This window comes from Opisthocomus hoazin, chromosome 6 (genome assembly GCF_030867145.1).
Source record: "Opisthocomus hoazin isolate bOpiHoa1 chromosome 6, bOpiHoa1.hap1, whole genome shotgun sequence".
Lineage (NCBI taxonomy): Eukaryota > Metazoa > Chordata > Aves > Opisthocomiformes > Opisthocomidae > Opisthocomus > Opisthocomus hoazin.
The window spans coordinates 58,087,405-58,110,003 of record NC_134419.1 but is presented as its reverse complement, the minus strand read 5'-3'; the positions used below and the strand labels follow the sequence as shown (position 1 = coordinate 58,110,003).

General features: G+C 46.7%; 1 protein-coding gene across 3 annotated transcripts in view; it reads right to left on the bottom strand.

Moving 5' to 3' along the window:
* PAPSS2 (3'-phosphoadenosine 5'-phosphosulfate synthase 2) overlaps positions 1-11,945 on the bottom strand; it is a 31,426-nt gene extending 19,481 nt beyond the window's left edge. For 2 of the 3 annotated variants that reach the window (XM_075423256.1, XM_075423258.1), the window contains exon 1: positions 8,747-8,830. In XM_075423256.1, the coding sequence (XP_075279371.1) occupies positions 8,747-8,767 (21 nt within the window). In that variant the 5' untranslated portion in view covers positions 8,768-8,830. Of the gene's footprint in view, positions 1-8,746; positions 8,831-11,847 lie in introns of those variants that run through there. The other variant, XM_075423257.1, reaches the window with a different exon arrangement.
* Between the last annotated feature and the right edge of the window lie 10,654 nt (positions 11,946-22,599).

Below are 22,599 nucleotides of genomic sequence, written 5' to 3'. Positions count from 1 at the left end.
AGTAATCAAGCACATCTATTTAAAATCCAAGAAAATAAAAAAGAAGAGAATTACGCAACCAGAAGGTAGGTGACTAGTTAAAAAACACAGAGATGGTGTAGCCCGGTGACCTCTGCCAGCAAATCCAGCGCCCAGCAGTGCACAGAGCTGTGACTGACAGCCAGCTGAGCTGCTTTGCATGGTGCAACAGCATCCGCGTGAGAAATGCTGCACCAAAACAGAGCAGCGCTCCACCACTCCCCTACCAGGAAAAACTACCCAGTACACACGGCCATGCTTCTGTATCTTCTTTTGGAGAAAAATACCAGGTTACAGAAATGATAAACTGAGTATCAATCCCTCAGATTTCAGGGACAAGAAGAAAGGAGGACAAAAGTACATATTATGACTACATATTAACTTCAGTATCAAAAAAATTTCCAAGGAGGAACTGTATTTACATGTAATAATTTTTTTTTCTTGTATATGAGATTTAGGAATTTAATTAATGGGTCACGGCTCTCTATGGTAAATAAGCCACTGTACATGTCCTGCCTCTTACCGTGGCAAGGCAGGCACCCTATCCCTTAAAACAAGCAAGTTGGACAGACAGGATTCCCACACCAAATACCATGCAAAGAAAAACGTGCAGTATAATGTCAAGAGATTGTCAGCTGAGCTAAACTGTGTTCAGTTGTACAGTCAAAAACACAGGCTCTGCTGTTCAGAGATGCCACGTGGGACTGGCTTACCCAGAAGGTCCTCCAGCGAATGCCAGGAGCCAACATGTCAAAGTGATATCCCATTTCATCAAAACCATTCCCTTTGAGAGCTCCAGAAACTAGTTCAACAAACCTGGACCATCATTTACTTACCTTTAAAAGGTCAGCTGGCGCGGTGGCTCTGCTGTAACACAAAACACAATGAGCCACATTCAGCGGTTTTGTGTCCCTATTAACTCAGTTTGCAACAGGTTTTGAAACTTGGAGGCCAGCATCTAACCATGGCTACGAGCAGGCAAGTGGGAAGCCAGCTCCATCTTCCGCTAAGTAAGAAAGCAGGATCTCCTTCCACCCTCCAAGCTAGCACAGGTTGAACCAAGCCCATCTCAGCTCTAAACAATATGGAGACAAAATACCTGTTTTTACCATGCTCATCATATCCCTGTCAGGAAAGAAATCCTGTACCTTTTGAGAAGCGCTAGCAGTTTCATAAGCAGTGGGAGCTACAGAACATCTGTGTTTCAGTCAGCTTCATCAGGTTTTAAAATATATATACTTCCATAAATTAACTAATCCTCTTGGCGTCACTTCTCTACAGGACATCGCGGCAGCCTGCTGAAAGAATAAACCCGGACCCAAGCCCAGGCTGGTGGGGGCTCAGCGTCGTGGCCACACGCTACCTCACCCTGTCTCATTCAGCATCCAGGATGGACGTGCAGTCTTGAATCTGGCATCTTGAAGCCCATGCGCTTGACTTTGCAATGGTCAATGGTCACCAGCAGGTGACAGGAGATGTCTCTCCACCTCAGTCATTTTTTTAAGTTTTGCAAAGTGCAAAAGCAGCAACAGGAAGGACTGCAGGGAAATGCAGCCAGAACCACCACACAGGACACAGTTAAATGGGGGAACTCCACTGGGCAGGCCAAAAGTTCACTTGGCTGGAAAAAATCATTAAGATGAATTCATGGAAGGAAAGTTCATCAAGGACTACCAGGAAGAAAAGCACAGCCTCTGGTATCTCAAGTCATAAAATCAGTGGAAGCTGGGACAATGCACTATGGCATCCCAGCCATCAACTCTTCCCTGGCCTCAACTCTTGGCTGCTGCTGGAAACTACAGATGGGACCAAACAGACCTTCCCCTCACTCAGCACCTCCTCAGTCCCCTTGGTATTTCTGTTGGCTGAAGGCATGTGTTTTTTCACCATCATACCATTGCATGTGCTACCCTACACAACAAGCTGTATGAGCTAAGTCCAAGTTGAGGACTCAAGTTTGGAGATGCCAGGATGAAGGTTTCCTGCCCCATCTACTTGTGCATCTGACCCATACATGCTGCAAGACAGGCTTCTATTGATATGAGCTCAAATGGGGTTACCTAGAGCCTTGCCTAAGTCACCACCAAGAACACTGTACTCTTCCTGAAGGAGTGGCAATTCAGCATTTCTCTCACTCCTCCCTAAAACATGTGTAGGCACAGGTCTTAGTCATTACACACTACTCAAAGGTTGGTTGAAGGACAGCTACACACTTTCCTTGGGGATTATTGTTACTTGTTCCCTCAAAAGTTCATGCAGACTCCCAGTATCTCCCTGAGCGTAGCATCATCCCCAATTTTACAGGCATAGAACAGCAGCAGAGAGTAAGGCAAACAGCAGATGAAGACTTGAGTGCCCATAATACTTAAGCCTTATAAAAATGACATGTTTGAAGAGCAGCTCCCCCGGACTTCAGGCTTCACATGCAAGAGCTCGATGCTCCTCAAATCTAGCCCCACAGTCTCAGACCAGCATTGCAAAGATGGGAGCAGATGCAACGAGCTGCCCCAGCCATGGTTGAGGCAACTCATCCAGCACCATGCCTAGGGTCCTTGGCAGAGGCAAGCACAGAACTCAGCTCCCTGCAGCAGCAGTCATCTCCTCTAAAATGAGGGGGGTTTTCCCCTCTTCCCACACCCACTGGCAACACAAAAGGTCTTCCCATCATAAGGGCTGGGCAGACCTGAAAAATGACCTCCCACCCAACACACTCTTCAGCACCACAATGGAAAGCTGAAAAACTGTTTGATAGTGAAGAAAACATTTTGTTCTGCCAGAAAGACCGCGAAGACCTGAAGGTCAGAAAGTCTTGGAGATGTAGGTACAAATGGTGGTTTTCCAAAGATGCACAAAAAAGCTCATCTCAGCAAACCTCCAAGTGCTGCATCTAAAGAGAAGCCACGGTAAAAAACAAAACAAAACAAAAACCTTGCTCGCTTCTCAAGTGCTGCTCTCCAAACAGGCCAACACATTTTTGCACCCACTCAGTAGATAAAACTTTTGACACACATAGCTGTAACCAAGCCAAGCTGTAAGTAAACGAAAAAGGACCACTCTGCGAGGGAAGGCAGGCAACACTACCAACGAGCTACCAGCCCCACAGGCAACATCCTAACTTCCCAGTGTCCCACTTCGTTATGCACATCCACAACGAATGCCTTGACCAGACCTTTTTGCATCTTTCCTTTTATTAATAATATACGTCATGCAAATTTTCATTTAGAAATTATTAAGCTGTGAAACCATTAAGGAACTCTTTCTCACTTCCTACAGCTGCGATTCAGAGCTAAATAAAAAATAACCATTAGTCACCCCACTCAAGATTATAGTAAATTCATAAACAGCAACCTGAATTACATGGCATTTCTCTTAATGGACTTCTAAGGTATCAAAGGGTACAAGCACTGTGGCCATATTACAAGTTCAAAGCAGGGGATATCATCAGGAGCCTTAATACGGGTCCTGCATGCCACTTCTGTGGGTGCGTACAGCTGCAAGTTTATCTAAAACACCTGGTTTCACATAGGCGAGGTCTTTTCATTTTTAAAGGTTATTTAAAGACACCCTCCAGGATCAACATCAGGCCAGTAAAAAAAAAATGCAAGCATCCAGTGTTTCTCTTGAAAACCCTCCAGAAAAACAAAATCCCTGTTGCCTAAATCTAAGCTGCAGCTGTAGTGCACATGCCTGCGTAGTGTAGGGTCTTCGCTAGGGCACTGTCTTGCCTAAAACCACTTGTAGAGGCTGCCCAAGGAGGGTATGGATGGAAACCTATGCCTGAGTTAGGGGTTTAAGGCACAGATTTGCAACAAGCCGTGACTTAATCAGTGCAACATGACGAGGCTGGAGTCTGTATTTATCCTGGAGTCCAGCATGAGGACAGCAGACAACATGCTGACTCCAAGCACTTCGACTTGGAGCTGGAGAAATTACAGCCAAGTTTAGGTACCCCAGTCGCCACCCCAGATGGCACCCACATGCTGACCACCACCTGCAGCAGCGGTGCTCAGCTGCGCTCCTCCAAACAAGGCCCCTACAAGATGCAGAGAAATCCCAAAGAGCCACCAGTCCTGCTGGGAAAGCAAAAGATCAACCTCCGAGCAAACCCGCAGGGATCAGGCCTGACCTACCTGCCCCACCCCTTGGAGGAAGGGAGTGTTCAGGCAGCAACCACCTGTCCCTTCCACCTTTCCATGTGCATGCCCTTCTACAGCCCTGGGAGATGCTCTGTCCATGCAGCCTCCTGGGAAACGGACCCTGCTGCTCCTGCTGCTGTGGCACTACCAGGGGACACCAGACAAGCCTGTCCACAGTTGGGGAAGGTCCATCGAGGTCCCCAGCTTCCAGCTTCTGCGTCTGGACTGCACTAGGCTGATTATGTCATTCCCCTTCCCTGGAGGGCTCAGCCTCCCTGAACCATGGGAAGAAAAAGGCATTCACATTTAGGAGCCTGCAACTTTTTCTGGCTTTTCTTCCCTAAAATTGCCTAAATTGAACATCCCTGCTGATACAGAGCAGAGTGTGCTTAATAAACACGGGTCTGGCACACTGGCAGCACCACAAAACAGTGCAAGTTAATGAAACAGCAAGGTGGGGGCAACAGACTGGAAAGGTAACTTTTTAATTAGCAAAGGACTTCAAAAGAAATAGGAAGCAAAGGGGAGAGAGCTATAGGAAACAACAGAAGTTGAAATAACAACATATCGAGATAGTTAATCTGCTGACCTTTCCATGATCTTCCAAGAGATATAAAGCAAAAAAAAAGTGATAGAAAATAAACCAAGAAATACTAAGAATGTGACGAGCACTAGAAAACACTTTTTACTGTCATGGTGCAATGAGTTAGGCACCGTGTTTCACAAAATAAAGCACAGCTGTAAACCCAGGACTTCTGAATCACTGGATGAAACACCAGAAACACCACTGTCTTCAGTAACTCAATCCAGACCAAGCCATGCCAATTCCCTGAAATCAGGGCTCTGCTGCCTGCTGTACTGTCACCTGTGCAAGTACCACTGAGATGAGCAACCCAGAACTGCTTTGAACATAAACATCTTTAAAGATGTTTTGGTTTTACATTCAAGGCCATAGTAAAGAATAAGCACGTGAGGAGATGAATGCATGGTTTGGGTTTTTTTAATAATTTTTTTATTTTACATTGCTTTGCAGTTAAACTGATGATGCTGTACATACGTTACTGTACAGCCTGTGATATAACTCAGCCCATCTGAACTCTGCCCTGTGGCTGCAGTTTTTTCAACACAAGAATAGTCTTCAGGCGAAGCAACTAAGCCTCTTCATATTTCCTCGGGGTTGTCATCTGATCTTGTGAGTTTTTTCCTTCTCTTTAAATAAATTAAAAAAAAATCCAAATTGTTTTTACATGTTAATGTGCCTTTAAATGAAACCACATAATTTGCAACTGTGCACGTAAAACCTACACAACCAAAACTGAACTATCAGAAGTTACAGCTTTGTGATCCACTGGGCTCCTGAAACAGCATCCCCGTGAAAGTGGAGGATGCCACATGCCATGCCATTCAGGTTCCTGGAGACACTGTTACAAGAGCAGACAGATGACAAAGGTGTAACACTTACCCTGAAAAAGGTGGCTTCGGCACTTTCATTCTGCCCTAAGCACCTGTAAGGACACCCAAAGTGAAACTCACTGAAAGCAACCAGCAAGGACGACATTCGTCCGCTGCCAGGGGCAGGACTCTGGCAGCCAGCTCTGAACACCCTGATCTCATGAGATACGTTGAGCTGGACTTCCCATGCACCCACAGGGACGTGCACGCCACGCAGCCAGTCACCCCAGCAAGGGGCCAGCCCTTCCAGGGCCGGGCCTTGCCCATGGGTCTGGGCTTCATGGCAAGCTGTCTCCCCAGAGCACACTGCATCATCTGTATCCTCCCGCTTGTTATGAAAATGCTGCTCAGCGGGGAGAGGTAAGGAGCTGCGGAAATACCAGCGTGCCACAGGTGTAGGGAGAACAAGCTGCTATTTTGACAGGGCTAAAAGAACCACTCAGCCCTGAATGCTGCGCTGTGCAAGGGCCCACACAATAAACAAACACAGTCCCAGAGCTCCATGCTACTCACTGTGATTACAGTGTACTTACTCCTGAGAGCGGGATTTTGCCACTGGGATACACAGGAGGTCTGTATTAGGAACTTTTAAGGTTAAAGACCATTCTTTTCCCCAAAATGTCAGTCCTGAAACTGGTCAGAAATAACTGCTTTTTGTCAATGAGGTCTGTGAACAGAAGGACACTGCCCAGCATGTAGAGGACTTCATGCCTCTTGCAACGTCATGAGCAGAAACAAAGAGAGCATTTCCATACAAGACAGCCAAACAGCAATTCCTGCACATTGAGTTTTGGGTCTTCAGCAGAATTAAAGGTGCCTTGTTCATTTTTAAGGACAACATGTGCAGAAGTAAAAAACTGTAAGTGTTCTTCTTTGTACCTTACCATAAGCTTGTATTAATAAATGGGTGTGCAATTAAAACATCCTCCAACCAGGTCAACCTCCAGAGACCATTCAGGCTGAATGTGGGTTTTAAATCCTAGGCTTATAATTATTCAATTTCCAAAAATGAGGAGCATAGTCAAATAACACAGGCAGTCCGTCTCATAACAGCTAGCACTACTGTGCCCTTCAAAAACTGACAGCTAATCAACGTCACCTGTGAAAACCATTTTTGGCGCATTCTTGGACTGTGAATAATCCTGGAAACATCCAGCCTCGCAACACCCTGTCTGCAGGAGAAAGATGAACACATCATGCATACTATGCAGAAGTGGTAAAATCTAAGATTTTATTAGTAATAAGGATTTTTATGAGTAATAAGGATTTATGTTACTTGGAGAATGAAAAATTGGGATTAAGTAAGGGGCAACAAAGGGATGAGATGCTGTACTAACAGGGATCTCAGTAGGGCAAATTGTTCTGTGCATCCCGTCTTCATTTTCCAATGGACCCGTCTTGGCTATGGCAGCTGCAAAAGGTGTCGTGAAAAATTCACCACCATGTTACAACTCCTCTGAGCTACAACATTTAGGCTGCTGGTTGCAGGAGAACATTTTGCTGATGCCTGCTCCTTCCTTAGGCAAAATCTCTGATGCGCTGCCGATGCCCCAACCCTCCTGAACCACACCATGTAATCGCACTGAAACTGAACCCCATCATCTGCATGCATATGCAAATAATTGTGCTAATCAAGGGACCCCTGTCAAAGTGAACTGCCTTATCCCACACCTTGGATAGCAGCTTGAGATGGTTGAAACTGAGGAGCCGCTGAGACTGCGTTAGGAGCAAGAACTTCATCTATGCTCTGGGCAATGCATCTCCCTGGCAATGACCTGTGAGGATCACTAATGGGATATCATCGCTGTTTCATCACAATTACCAAAACCTCTTGTAATTAGTGAAACCGTGCCTTTTCTCATTCTGTCACATACATGGCAGACAAGCACACAAAAATACGCCTACAACTGTCAACCAGATAGCATCTGTTTTGATAGTCACAGTACAAAGGTCAGCTACAATCTTACATATAAAGTTCATTTTTCCACCCTGGGGTGGAGGCAAAGGAGAAAGATTTTTCTGGAAGGTCAGTAATGCCTGTCCTGTCACAATAATAAACAAAACTCTCATACACGGCTCGCATCTTGCACCTCCCCTCCCTGAAATAATCCCCAAACCACAGGTTTTTTGCAAGAACACCCTGCCGCACAGGCACGCTTTGTTATGCGTGGCTTTGGTCGCATTCCTATTCGGACAGATTACCAGCACGTTCAAAATGCATTAAATCCACCCAAAAAATTTATGATGAGGAATCAACAAGGAAAAGCAGCCTGAGAGACTTATGCCAAAATTGATTTAAAACCTGGAAAATGTATGTGCAGCCAGAGGGACCCAGACCTTACATCCCAAATACAAGCAGCAAGGGAGGGCAGCTGGCAAGCGGAAAATGATTTCTGGCCGTGACTGTGATTTACAATTTTAATTTCCAACTGAAGTAAGCTCCAGCTATTATTGGGGTTTTTTTGCCGCGTGTTTTATTTTTTTAAAAAACTGGCTCCGCAGCAACGCTGACAGCCCGTCAGTGGCAGCGGCGGCTGTCTCACCAGCTTCTCGCCCGTGGCCGGGACCCGGGCAGAGGAAACCCAGAAAGCCGGGAGGGAGGCAGTCGCTCAGCCTTCCCGCCGACCCAACCTCTGGCCTCGCCTGGGAGAGCGCCGGGGCGGCCGCGCTCCGTGAGCACCGGCGCGGCGGGCGGCCGAGTCGGCGGGTTTTGGAGGGGTGCGTGCGGGACAGCATGTCTGCGAGATGCCGTTGGAGGGATGCGTGACCAACCTGCGGGACAGCCGGGCCCGGGCCCAGGTGCTTGCGGGTCACGCACCCCGCCCGAACCCCCGCACCAGCACGGACCGGCTTCAGGCAGGAGCACTCCGCTCCAGCACCCCGCACCGCCGCCCGACAGCCTCAGCGTCCCGGCGGGCGCGGGCGCGCCTCGAGAGGAAACCCCGCGTCCGGTCCCGGCGGTGAGGGGCAGGCGCCCACCAGCCGCCGGCGCGGCCCCACGCCTCCCCAGCGCCGCCCGCCTCGGCCAGAGCCCCGGCGCCCGCGGGGAAAGCAGCGATGCCAGGGCGTCGGGGAGGGAGCCGGGCGCGCCCCGCTGCCCCCGCCGCCCCCCGCCCGCCGGCCCCGCGGCGCGGCCCTACCGTCTGCTGCCGGCTCGACATGGTGACGGGCGGCGGGCCGGGCCGGGCCGGGGCTATAAGCACTCCCGCGACACGTAGCGCGTCCCTGCGCCGGCCCCTCTCGCCCTGCGCCCGCCCCCGCCGCCTCCTCCTCCTCCTCCGCCCCGGGCCGCGGCGAGGGGAGGCCGGCAGTCGCCGGGCGGGGAAGCGGAGCCGGGGAGGGAGCGACGCCCGGGCCCGGCGAGGGGGCTCCGAGGTAAGGGGCGCAGCGCCGGGGAAGCGTCACGGCGGCGCGGGGTCCGACGCCCCAAAGGACGAGCCCCCGCTCGCGACGGAGGGGGTGACACCCAACGACAAAACCCCCCAGCGCGCTGGCTTGACAGCACGGATCTGCAATTCCCATAAAGCTGCCTGCTCGGGGCTGGCCCCACGAGCTGGGGCTCGGCTACGGCAGCCCACCTGCGGACGCGGAGCCGAGAGGCAAGCCGGCTTCCCTGACACGGAGGGGGACAGGCCCGTTTTGCTGCCGACATGGGGCATGTGGCCCAGCTGCAGGCCTCTCGGGTAAAAGCCATCGTCCAGGTTAAGGATGGGTCCTGCTCCCGGCCAGGAACCACCCAGGCACTGAAGGAGAGAGGAGCAACAGGATCCCATGCAAAACCAGTAGACAAATCGCCTCTGGAGGATAATAATAACACCTAAAACCAAAGAGCGCTGTAGGCTGGCCTCCAACCATTTGGCCAAAATGCCAAGGCCGTTAGAAAGAAACACACAGGAGTCCACAGGCACATAAAGCTCAGCAGGTGAGGGGAACAGAAGCACACATCTGATGGCTTTGCCAAAAATCCTCAATTTTCCACTGCTGGAAAAGCTCAAATCCCAGAATGTTGCTGAACTGGAGGACAGGCAATGTCCCGCTGGAGGGAAACTGCACAACATCCGTGAGCCAGCAACGAAGGAATAATGTTCCCTGTGGGTGTGTAATTCTGCACATGGTGTTATTTGTGTGCACCTGGGGATCCACTGCCTGATCCAGCATGGGACTTGTCCTCTGACCGCTTCTCCCTGATCCCTACCCATCCATCCATGAATCCAGCCCGGGGGTATGAGGACAGCTATGCAAACAGTGCTGCCTCTCCTCTAGGAGGACATTACTTCTAACCATGCCCAGAAGAGCAAGCACTCTCTCTAGGTCCAACATGCAAAGCCTGCTTTGGGCGTGGGAGTTGTGGGCATCTCCTGGTACCTGTTCATCACATGATCGCCAGCAGCCATACATGTACTTCACCATAAAAAAAACTCCTATTTCACCTCTGCCCTTCATTCTGGCAGAGTTTAAAATGCTGGTGCCCTGAATGAAGCCCCATGATGGACAAGGAAAAAGATGGTGGGATTTTGCAAAGCTCTCTGAAGTAAGTAGGAGAAGGACCCTTAGAACAGAAAATAGGAAGCCCCAAGGGCGAGATAAAAGGAAAGACAGTGGAGTAAATGGGGTTCCTCAAATGTGGTCTTGCTGGAGGAGGAAGAGGGCCCAGCATGGGGAAGGAGGAGCAGCGACAATGTGGAGGTCAAACAATGGGGCTGGAAGGAGACAAGCAGTACCTGTTCAACCAACTCCTGAAGCCAGGCAACTACTACAGTGTGATCAAGTATCATCTGAACTAATCCCCTGTGTAATTCCAGTTAAACCCACGGTATTACATTTGGGATTAACTCAGCTAACTAATACCAGGGCCACTTTTCAGCATCTCTCATTTCGTGCCTTTCCTTAGATTGTTTTTTCGATTGTCCAGCTGCAGATTAAGTTCTTGCCATAAAAACAATATAACATGGTTGGAAGAACAGGTAAACAAGCCCGAACATATCATCCACTGGAAAAGCACATCCTGGTACAAGGAACAGTCCTGCAACTGTCACCTAGCCAGGACACAGGCGACGCCTCATCCACTGGAGGACACTGGGAGAAGGACACATTCAGTGACTGAAAGTCTGGGGGAGTACAGCAAAATGGCATGAACTGCTCAGCTTTCCTGCAAATGTGGTGGCATCCAAGCATTATCCAATGCTGCTTAGTCTGTTTAGCTGCTGGCTCAGAAGCAGCTGTATTCTGTGGCTGAATCACAGCACCCACAGTCAGTATCTTCTATTTGCACATAGATTTGAGTAAATTTAACACGAGAGCTTCAGAACTAATCAAATCAATGTTGACCTGGCAGGTATGTGAAATCACAGGGAAAATACATGTCATTACAGATTAACCACAGTTGTCATTGTATTTGTGGCTCTGCTCTACAGGAGCACAGAAGGGCATCTCTGATGAGTTAATTATGCATCTTAATTTCTCTAAGTAGTATTTTTAGGTGAGTTTTGTTTAGTTGGATAAAAACATTTAATATTCTCCTTCTGCAGGATGAATTTTAAATTCACATCTTTACACCCTTACCATGTTACCTTTCCTTTGTGTATAAATCGTAAAGAAAAAGGGTTGAAAACGTGCCCAACAGACCAAAACAAGCAGGGAAATACATTTACTGAAGAAAGAGGAGCAGCAAGAAAGCATCTGTGTAAAAAAAAAGTGGCTTCTGAAACCATAGACCAATTTAAACCATTCTGGAGTGATATACAACTAGTTCCAGTGAGGGCATTTTTGAAGCAAAAACAGTTCTTTCTCACTAAAAATGAACGTTAGTAAAATCAGTGGAAAGACAGAAAACTTCTGTTACTATGTAACAGAAAAAATAGCATTGAGAGCATGTAACACCTCCATGTTTCCCCTAGATATCTATCAGTGCGACAGAAAACTAGTGAACGTTGTCTCAATTTGTTGCATCATTCTTTATTCCTTACTTCATCAAAGTTATCTCCCTTCTAGGAATTAAATTGACTGCTCATAACCTGCCTGAGAATTTGAGCAAAGAAGAAAAATTTCATGTACAAAAGATCAAGGTTTTTTTCATCTTTTTTCCCAAGCACAGTGCAGAAAATGGTATGAACTTCTGTAACGTTAACTTCTAATAATATGTGGCTATTGCCTCAGGTTTTAATTTGTCTGCGCTTTTCAAGGACATAATTGATGAAACAATCAGAAATTAAGCAAATAAAAGAAAAAGCTAGTTACTTACCTCAAGAGGCATGCAAATTGGTGACACTAAATTTTCGTTAAAAAACTTTTTGGGCTATTTAACCAGCTGTAAGAGCTTCAATCTACCGCAGCTGGGGAAAGCAGCAGCAGCAGCACAGCAAAGCAGGCGCAGGGTCAAAACGTATGCAGATGGAAAAAAAAAAAAAAAAAGGCACTTCAACAGCCTCCCTGCTTCACAAAAAGCAGCTTCAGGAATGATTGGGCAACTTTCAGGCCCTATTACATATGATAAAGCATTACAGGGAATGTTTTTCTTTATTGGTATTCTTATTCTGCTTACAGGATCGGAGACTTTTGTTCCTCTCCTTACTGGGAGGGAGAGAAGAAAGTTATGCCCTGGGTATCTGCCTTTGTGCATGCAGAATGGGGATCATTCAGCACTCCCTCGGAAAGCCTATATTATCCTGACACCCTGATCTCAAAGAGGCAATCTCCAGACAAAAAGCTCTCTTAAGAGCCCATTGTGCAACCTACTGCTACACTAACAGGACCCACAGAGAGCAAAATCTATATATAACTCCACCAAACAGGCCCGGTGAGCAGCTGCTTGTGAGGCGTTTGCTACAGCCATCTTCCTGGTTCAAAAATCTACTGCAGCACCTTCTTAATCAAAATTCCCATCCCGGCATAACCCAAGAAATTACCCCAAAGTGCAAAGACTCATGCTTGCAAGACAGGCACGATTGCTGATTTCCTCAATACCCACCTCAACATGCCTAGTGTAACAAGTTCACCAACAACAAAATGTCACTTGCAGACCCCTGCCCACCTACAACATTGTGGAGGTGGAAATTAAAACAGGCCACATCCTTTTTGCTCATAGGATGGTACCAACGCCAGAAGGACTGCAGCCTTGGGGAATGTATCATGGAGGGAGAGAATTGTCCCTCGCAGTGTTCTCCCACATGAAAGATATAAAGAGGGAGGTCACTGTCCCTTATTTTCACAACTATGTACTTTTAAATCCTTGCACAAATTCCCTTACCTTGCTGACATCTAGCTGGAAAAGCATCGCCCAAATTAACAACACAGCCTCAGGAGAAGGAGCCCAAAGATCAGCTGTAATGTTATTCATGACACCATTCCCTCCGTGGCTCCTACCTGCTTTGCATCATTTGGCGAAGCAGGAGCAAAGGGTGGAGCAGGCAGGAAGGACGGCCAAGCTTAGATTTGTGTGCCATGGAAGCCAAGCTCTCCTGTGTGCCAGGGCTATGCTGGCCAGATGAGCCATCCTCCTTGCACTCAAACCACTCCACTACCAGACTGTCTCTGCTCTGTTTTAGTTGCTTTCCCAGCATCAGGGAACCTGCAGATGAAGGCTTCAGCTTGGGTGCCTTGCTTAGTTTTTCAAGTGAGGGATACAAAGTTGTCATCTTCAGCACTGTTTCTTCTCAGCTTCTCTGGCTTTCTTCAGATGATGTTTTCCTACATGACCAGCAAAGCACCTGTGCTTCCATGCTCCCTCAGTCCACAGCCTTACTCTACGAGTTCACTCACCACCTGCAAGCAGTGAGGAAGAGATCCTACAGAGGACAAACAGCCTAAAGACAGCCTAAAGACAGGAAAGAGCCCACAGGGGAAAGCAGTGGAGAAACACCTAAGAAAGACAGACCCAGGATCAGCAGCTTTTGGTTCAAGAACGTATGCAGATGACAAAGTCCCAAGGGAGGCTGCCACCCCAGTTAATGGAGTGTCCTTCAGTCACCAGGAGTCTAACAAATGCTGCTCATCAAATACTGAATGCATTAAGATCAGTACCTTTGAAAATTAAATATTCCACAGATTAACATACGTAATACCTTTGGCATCAGCCCACAAAGATACCAGCTCTGATACCGAACTGCCTCAACAAGCAGTTCCAGCTTATCTACCTCACCTTTCACCCATGGCTTTACACAAATAGTTTTGAGTCCCGTGCATAAAGTCAAGCCTGGAGCTGCAGCCCTAAAATCTCACTCATGAGAAATCCAATCCAAAAGTTTTATAAACTACAAAAGCAAAGCAAAACACAGAATGTTGGAAGTACCAGAGATACAGTCTGATAGGGCACTAACTGCTGGCATAACCAATTCGGCCTTTCAATGCGAGCAGGAAACATTATTTTTTCCTCTCCTTGTTCTGTAATTCAAACATGTAAGATCATCCCCAACTTTCAGAAAGCTACTGGAGGTAAACAAAAGCTCCAGAACTGAGAGCAGATCAGCCACAGAAACCTCCAGCGCTGGCAACACCCATTGCTGTTGGGGACTGCTACAGCCAGCCAGAAGTTCAAAACCAGTTTGCCAAGATTTCACAATGGGAGAAAGGAGCCCAAGCCAGAAACAAGATTTGCACGGACCTGGGTCTTTGTATCTTTAAAGCACCATCCAGCAGTCAGGAAAACAAAACACGGCTCTCATTTTAGAATAAAGAGTGGAGGAAGAAGAGCAGAAGAATATCATAGTAATCAGTGTCTTCCGATCACCGAGGCAGGAGATACATTAATCTTCAGCTTAAGCACTCAAACATCTTTGCATCCTTCTGTAGATCACCAGCAGACAGCAGAACAAGGGTGAAGAGAGCACTTTTAGCAATCTGCTATCTTCACAACTACCTCCTCCTCTAAGGACAATTTAACAGCCACCTTCAGTGCCCCACACAATTCCCACTGACAGGCACAGGCACGGCCCCTATCCACCTACCCACTTCTCATATTGCTTCAGAACTCACTTTAAACAACACAGATCTAGGACTTACAGGTTATTTTTTCAGTCGCTGTGCCTCAGTGACACAACCACTGATGCCCACCATCAGGCTTTTGATTTCCTACACACCCTCCGGTCTGTAACTGAGAGCTCTGAAGGTTCTCAGTGCACATGGTTCAGCCATTGGGATGGTATCCCCACACTGCAAGCCCGTATGTAGCAAATCCCACATAATCATTAAGGAAATGGTAATAATGAAAAACATACAATCACACAGCTGATTCTTTCACTCTCCTTTTTAGAGTGGGTATAAACATTTGCCCTATCCATCGAGCACTGCTCAACACCCAGATCTCCAAGTTCTGACAGGGGTCCTTGATTTTTCTCACTCACTTCTTTATTCTTATTTCTCTTACCTTCTTTGCCGGTTTAAGAAACAACTACAGTGCCTTCGAGACTTCCTTGCCAGCCCTGCAGAGGCCAGAGCAATCTCAGTGCCGTTTTGCAGGCAGATCACACGCTCTCCTTGCATTTGTACGACAGCTACAAGAGCCACAATGGGTGATGCAACAAGTACAGCAAAGATTTCACTCCAAGGAGCAGGCACTTCGAAGTGCATTCATTACAAACCCAAGCCTTCACCCAGCTAGGGCAGATGTGAGGCTTCAAACCATGATTCGAACAGCTTGATGTCCCCATGTGGATACTGGGCCGTACACGCAGCTTCACCGAGTGAGCCAGCACAGAGATGTTCAAGCAACGGCTGCTTTCACAGCAGAGGAGCTGGTGTTCATCTCAGGACACAGACACACAGGTTGAGGTTTAAGATGCAATGCAGAGACGGTGCAGGTGATGGAGCAAAAAGCCATTGGGCAAATGCTGAATGAGAACTGAAACAGCTTTTATTTGCCTGAAGGCTGCTGGCACTGCCTCATCCTTAGGCTGGATCTTAGCAAGACAAGTATAAAATATATCCCTACTGGGGCTTGGATGACATTGTACAAGGAAAAGAGTATTTGTCAGGAAAATGGCAGCAGAAATAGCCAGCAATTTCTGTCTGACTGACTTTCCACATCTGGTCAGGGCAGCTTTTAGATCCAAACAGAGAAGATCAGATGAGGCAAGTCTCTCATGCCGCAGTTTGCTCTACTCATAAAAGTATGCTGCTTTCTTTGCACTCACTTTGAATGACTAATTAGTAACAATCTACTTCACAAATCTCTTTGGAAGCAAGGCAAGGGTTCATATCATTTTGTGGTGTGTCATACTGCAGTAAAGATAATTATTGTGTGCAATCCTCTGCTATAGATCCATTCATTGCTTTTGCCCTACATGATTTATTGTCTCTGTCACAGACTTTGGCCTATATCCCTACCTTGTACCCTTTACAACACTGGAAGAAAGATTTCAGTTCCTGAAATTACCAAAGGCTCATTTTCACACACTCATCCCACAGTATTCACTGGCTTTGTTGTTCACCCATTTTCATCTGTCTCTACTCCTGTGCAAGGACAGATGATTTAGGATCTTCAATGCACCACTGAATTTTAGCACTTTTTCTCTGTGCCATTTCTTAGTGTAATTCGTTATACAGGTTACCAGGCAGCCTATTTAATCAAGACAGATGTACGCTGCCATGAGATACGATAAATGACCGTTCCTACAGGAAACCATGTTAAGGAAAACTTTTCCAAGACTTTAAGTTTGGTGAACTTTATAATTTTTGGAATCATGTAGAGAAGTCTTTTTACCATTCTCCAAGAAAAGCCGTTCTTAACTATAGGCAATAAGCTTTAAAAAAATCAGGGTTTCATTTCTTACTAGTTGAAAACATGTTAGGTGCTTTGTCCAAACATATTGCATACAAGGAAACACCAGAAAATAATGTTTCTTTTCTTCTTAGCTGTTTCCTTCAAGGCACTAAGAAAATGCCCAAACCCACGCTGCCAACTGTGCACCAGGCATCCCTTGGCAAAGGAACAGCAAGTGATATGTCCTCCCATGAACCTCAAACATCAGCTGAATGATTGGAACAAAGGAGGAACAGGCAAAGAGCAATGAGAACAAGCATATCTTCAGCACTTGCAACCCAATGGAGCTGACCAAACAACCGTGTTGCTCCTGGCAGCTGTCACGAGGGAGAAGAGACATACTGAACGTCTTATTTTGTAGTGGCTGGGCCCAGCAGAACCAACGTTCTACCAGCACATTTAACAAAGTGCCATGGGTATGTCTTGACACACGACTGTCTGTTAGCTCACCCCACGTCCAGCCAGAAGGCAGATGAGACTAGCAGTTTGGGGGTTCACATCAGCTCAATTCCCTAAACAAAGCATGCTTGGGTGGTGGAGGGCCCTGCATTTAAAAGTCTTGGATGGCATTAGACTAAGCATGTACCTCTTCAAGGCGTGCTTCAGTGATCCACTCTACCTTCCAGGCCACGTTTAAAAAGCCATTAAAAGACGACAGTGCACTGCACCAAAGCAACAACTATAAGGCTTGCTGAAAAGAAACAGAGAGACTTGACTGAATGGCAGCTTTCCTGCACTGAGAGTTCAGTTCTATTCAGCCTTCAGCAGAGCACCTCACCTGGAATTACACTGCTGACCCAGCCACTCAACCCCTGTTGTCAGTGTAAAAAAACGGAGATGGAGGAAGAGAATTTTGTTTATTTGTTCACCATGCTTTGTTGCAATAAGGTGACCTATACTGCTTCCCTCGTCTTTCCATCTGGGTTTCTACAGACATCTGTAGAGATGTTGGCTCAGACCTCAGCCCATCTCCATCTGAGACAATGGGAAGCAGGGCAGACCACAGTGGACACTTACATTCTCCTCCTGTGCAAAGGCCACCCTCTGCTCACCTTTTATGAAGAATCTACATCCATTTAGCCTCCCACCCATTATGCTTCCCTGACTTGAAGGGAAACCTTACCCACCCTACGCCAGTACCCTTGTCTCACCCCAAGTCCAACATCATGCACAGCTACTGTACTTCCACAGCAAGCCAGCTGAGGTCTTTTTGTGCTGACCTTGAGCTACTGTTTTACGTCACTGTCAGAGAAAACTCAGTTTGTGGCACTGTGGGCACCTGGCAGTAAACAGGTAACCTGGTCAGTCAGATTGAACTGCTTGGGAAGAACCTCACAACATGGAGATAAGCCTCTTTCTCAGAATTGGTTAATAGCCCTTTAACTTTCAGCAGGATCAAATATGAGTTGACGTTCATGCTACAGCAAACTAAGTGGCCCCAATAACCATGATACAGTTAAAAACAACCTGAAAGCTCTCCATCGTCATACAGGATGGAAGCAATTTCTCATTTACCATGAAAGCCTCTCCTCCCATTTAGTTTTCTGATTGGAAGGCTGCATGTGAGAACTTAAGAAGTAGGTCACATGAGCTTCTGCAGTTCATTTTGTCTTGCCTCATTCAGCTAGAAGCCTGCAGCTCAAAGCACCACCTCCCGATTCGGCTTTTACACCTATCTTGAGCCCCATGCCAAAAGCTGGTTTGAATCAGCAGATGCAGCACCTTTTGGAAAAAAACTAAAAAGGACTTGAACTTGTCAAGAACCCATTTGATTCACCACCTCTTTACTGTCCAACCAGGGACACAGGGCACATAGGCGCAGGACAGTCACACCGTGTCACACTGGGAGTGACATTCAGTACCGATTTTGCACAGTGAGGTTTTAGAAGCAGAAAGCCCAGAGACGGAGAAAGAGGAGATCTGCTGCAGGGCAACACAGGAGTATCCATTTCGCTTGACCACAGCACCAGAAGAAGAAAGGCAAAGGGGGAACCTCCTCGTATCAGGTGTTCCAGTGCTGGATCATGAGTCCCTGGGGAGCTTAGCTGTGAATCGAAACATCCAGGCCGGTGGATTCAGAGCAGAGCCTGCATTCCCTACAGAGGAAAGAGACATGCCATTCTTTACTACACAAAGGCCTATGGGGGCTGTAGAACAGCCCTATAATTCTGGGTTATGTGAAATGAAATCTGAGCCTCAAAGGCTTTCCTGCAAAGCCAAACCACAGCAGGACTTTGCATATGCTTCATGCTTGAGAGGGCTGGAAGCACAAGGCCCCACGCACCGGGTTTTATACAGCAGTAGTAGATCATAAGAGCAGCAGACATGCAGGCAAACAGAGAAATGCTGAATATAATTAGTAACACTCTTTGTATTACAAACAAATTTGTTATACACAAATCCATGCACAGGAAATGACCTGTGACACCTGGTGAAAGTGTTCTGTAGCAGATGATGGGAGCCAGAGCACAAAACCTCCACAGTGCCTCAGAGAACAGTCCTCAACCAATGAAATAAATACAAAAACCTCACCTGCATAATGATTAACCTTCCCAAGAGGGAAGGTAGGAGAAATCTCACTGCCAGCAAATGAGCCATTCGTGAGACCTCCTCTGGAAAACTGAGTACAATTGTGGTCATTTATGTTCAAAAGAAATGGAGTGAAACAAGAGCCAGCACACAGAAGAAATAAGTCAAGTGAGGAGGAGAGACTAAGAGGGATCAACTTATCAGATCTGGCAAAGCAAACACTGAAATGAGATACAAGTGGCATCTCCAAAGATACCAGGCAGGTTGATGAGCATATGTGTGAAGACAGAATTGGGACACAAAGGCCATGTATAAAGTTATACGTTGGAAATCAAAAGACAAAGATTTTCAAATCTCTCTTTTGGCAGATATACCAGGAACTAGCAGCTTAGGGTTTTGTTTTGTTTTTTTCAGGAAAATCAATAGGTAGATGCAGTTGTGAAAGACATTCTGTAAAGTGGTGGCTGTGGAGGACATGTGACTGCCTACAGTATCTCCTCCCCTGCAACATCAGGACAACTGCAGGTGTCCCTTACAACAGTGTTTTGTCCCTCTGACTAAAAGTCACCATTCACTTCTGTAAGCTGAGCAGTAATGCTTCACATGCATTAAATAAAATACATCTAATTAAAAGCATTAAAACAACTGAGTGGTCAGAGAGGATGAAGAGCCATCTCCCTGTGCTTTGGCCAGCACTATCCGGCCCAGCTATCTCCTCTGTAAGAGGAGAAGGTGAATATAGATATAGCTGCTTGACTTTAATTTCCAGAAAAATACCAGAACAATGATCAAACTCTTTGTAAGCATGAAGACAGCACTGAGATGAGTAACAGCTTGCAATGGCTGCCCAATGCCAATCACACTGCAAACAAGCCAGTTTTGCTCTACAGCAGAAATGAAACCTGCGGATGATAGAGTACAACAAGGGCTAGAAAAGCCTTGGGCTGCTGTTTCAGATGACAGGGCTAGTGATGCCTACACCCAAAAAAGGCAAAGAAAGCACAGATACAGAACTTGAAAAACCAGATGCAGAGGACTGTTCACCCTCAGGCTGGAAAAAGGTATCCAGAAGAGTCCTACTAGGGTCAGATCTGAGTCCAGCACTGTTCAATACCTGTTCAAAACATGTGGGGTGAAGGAAAAAAATTGGTGTTTACTGATGCAGCTGGCATCACATAGCAGATGTGCTGAGCGACAGGTAAGAATAATAAATGCCCTTGACAAACCATCAGCAGGATAGAGGATACCATAAAGGGCAGGGGTATAGAATCATAAAATGGTAAGGGTTGGAAGGGACCTTGAAGATTATCTGGTTTTGACCCCCCTGCCATGAGCAGGGACATCTTCCACTAGACCACGTTGCTCAGAGCTCCATCCAACCTGGCCTTGAACACTTCCAGGGAGGGGGCAGCCACAGCTTCTCTGGGCAACCTGTTCCAGTGCCTCACCACCCTCATAGTAAAGAATTTCTTCCTAATATCTAATCTAAATCTGCCCTCTTTCAGTTTAGAGCCATTCACCCTTGTCCTATCACTACATACCCTTGTGAAAAGTCCCTCTCCATCCTTCCTGTAGGCCTCCTTCAGGTACTGGAAGGCTGCTCTAAGGTCACCCTGGAGCCTTCTCTTCTCCAGGCTGAACAGCCCCAACTCTATTAGCCTGTCCTTGTAGGAGAGGTACTCCAGACCTCTGACCATCTTCATGGCCCTCCTGTGGACCCGCTCCAACACATCCATGTCCTTCTTAAGTTGGGGGCTCCAGAGCTGGATGCAGTACTCCAGGTGGGGTCTCACGAGACCGGAGTAAAGGGGCAGAATCACCTCCCTGGACCTGCTGGCTGCGCTTCTCTTGATGCAGCCCAGGATACGGTTGGCTCTCTGGCTGCAAGCGCACATTGCTGGCTCACGTTGAGGTTCTCATCCACCAGTACCCCCAAGTCCTTCTCCTCAGGGCTGCTCTCGAGCCACTCTCCGCCCAGCCTATACCTGTGTTTGGGATTGCCCTGACCCACATGCAGGACCTTGCACTTGGCCTTGTTGAACTGCATGTGGTTGGATGGAGCAGAGGATCTCTCAAAACTCTGTTCTACCTTATTTTCCTATAATGTCATGCTTTGAAGCTGTGCAACTGTTTAAAAATATTCCCTCTACCATTTACCTCTCATACATTTATTCTAATGAACCAATTATTTTATTTTTTTAGACCTTCACAAAGCCTACAGCTGAGCTCTGGCATCCACCACACCCCATCACAAGGCAAATCTAAGTCTTTGGGTTCAGAAAGCAACAGGAGAGCCTTGCAGAAGAGAAACTGATTAAGAGCTACATATAAAGCTAAAAGCAAACCCACTTTCCTTAACTTACCCCCCCCCCCCATAGCCACAAATGGCCGGTAATTGGGAGCGTATGGGGAAATACTTGCTCTATCCCTACGCATTTGCTTAGGCACCACATCCTACCAAAAGCCAAAGGTCACCAGGCTACAGGACCTTTGGCCTGATCCAACCTGGTTCCTCTTTCTGGGGTGCATACTTTGCTTCCCAGGGTCAGCTGGGCACCTCCTGTTTCTGTAAGAGGTTCAGGATTTGTTATCACATCTAGTGAAGCATTTGAGAGCAACAGGTCACTAGTGTGGAAATGTCTGCAGAGCTTTTCTGATCACTAAATAATAATAATAATAGTAATCAGTAATTCCGCTAGCTCCTTCCATCCTAGTCCTTCAATAATAATCCCTTCCCTGAACACCTATTATTTGTTTTTGTTAAACACAATAAGAGGTGTGCTCAAAACTTCTAAAATGTCAGAAAAACAATGCTTGCTTTAAACTCTTTTTAAAAGGAATTGTTAAAAAAAAAAAAATCCACCACCATAAAGACCATATGCTGTCAGCCTGAACCTCCCCGCCTCCTCTGTTTTGATTTTAACTAAAAATATATCTTTAAAGTATTGAACTAAGTTGGAAAAAAATGCCATAAATGCAGGTTAATCTATACATAATCTTCATTTTCCACTTCTGGAAGCAAACAAGGGAGGGGAAAATAGCTGTACAGCCTTTATAAACATCTACCTGTATCAGATCTGGAAGCAGAACCTAGCTCTGGCCTAGCATATACTTCAGTCAATGAAAACCCTTTTCATAAACTTTATCAACATCAGAAACAAAGCAATTTACAAATAGTTTTCTATTTACTGGACCACAAATCATGAGAAAACAGGCAGAAAAAACAGCACTCAAAAGCTGACCCAGCTACACAGAAGTTGCTGAGTCTTCATGATGAATCTGAAAATAGCAGCATATCAAAGACAAAACACACCCATGCACCCATCAGTCAAAACAACACAAAAAACAGACAGGACTTTCAAAACACAGAAACCCACTACACCACGCACAAAAGCAAAGGATGGCCTCACCATCACACGATGACACGGGTGATGAAAGTGCGGCTGGCCTCAAGACAACAAATTCTTAGGAGGAAGGGAGGGCAAAAAAAAATCTCCCCAGAAATCTTAAAGTTATGTGCTCTCCCTGGCTCACCTGCTCCTGGCACCAGGCTTTGGTAGGCTTACCAATATAAACTGTTTGGATTTGTATATAATCTTCTGACAGTCCATAATCAACTACCCTTCAAAGACTGTGGAGGACACAAGTGACCACTTCAGTCCAGTAAGGTCAGTCCTGAGGATGGCCAGGTCTGAAATGACTCTGACA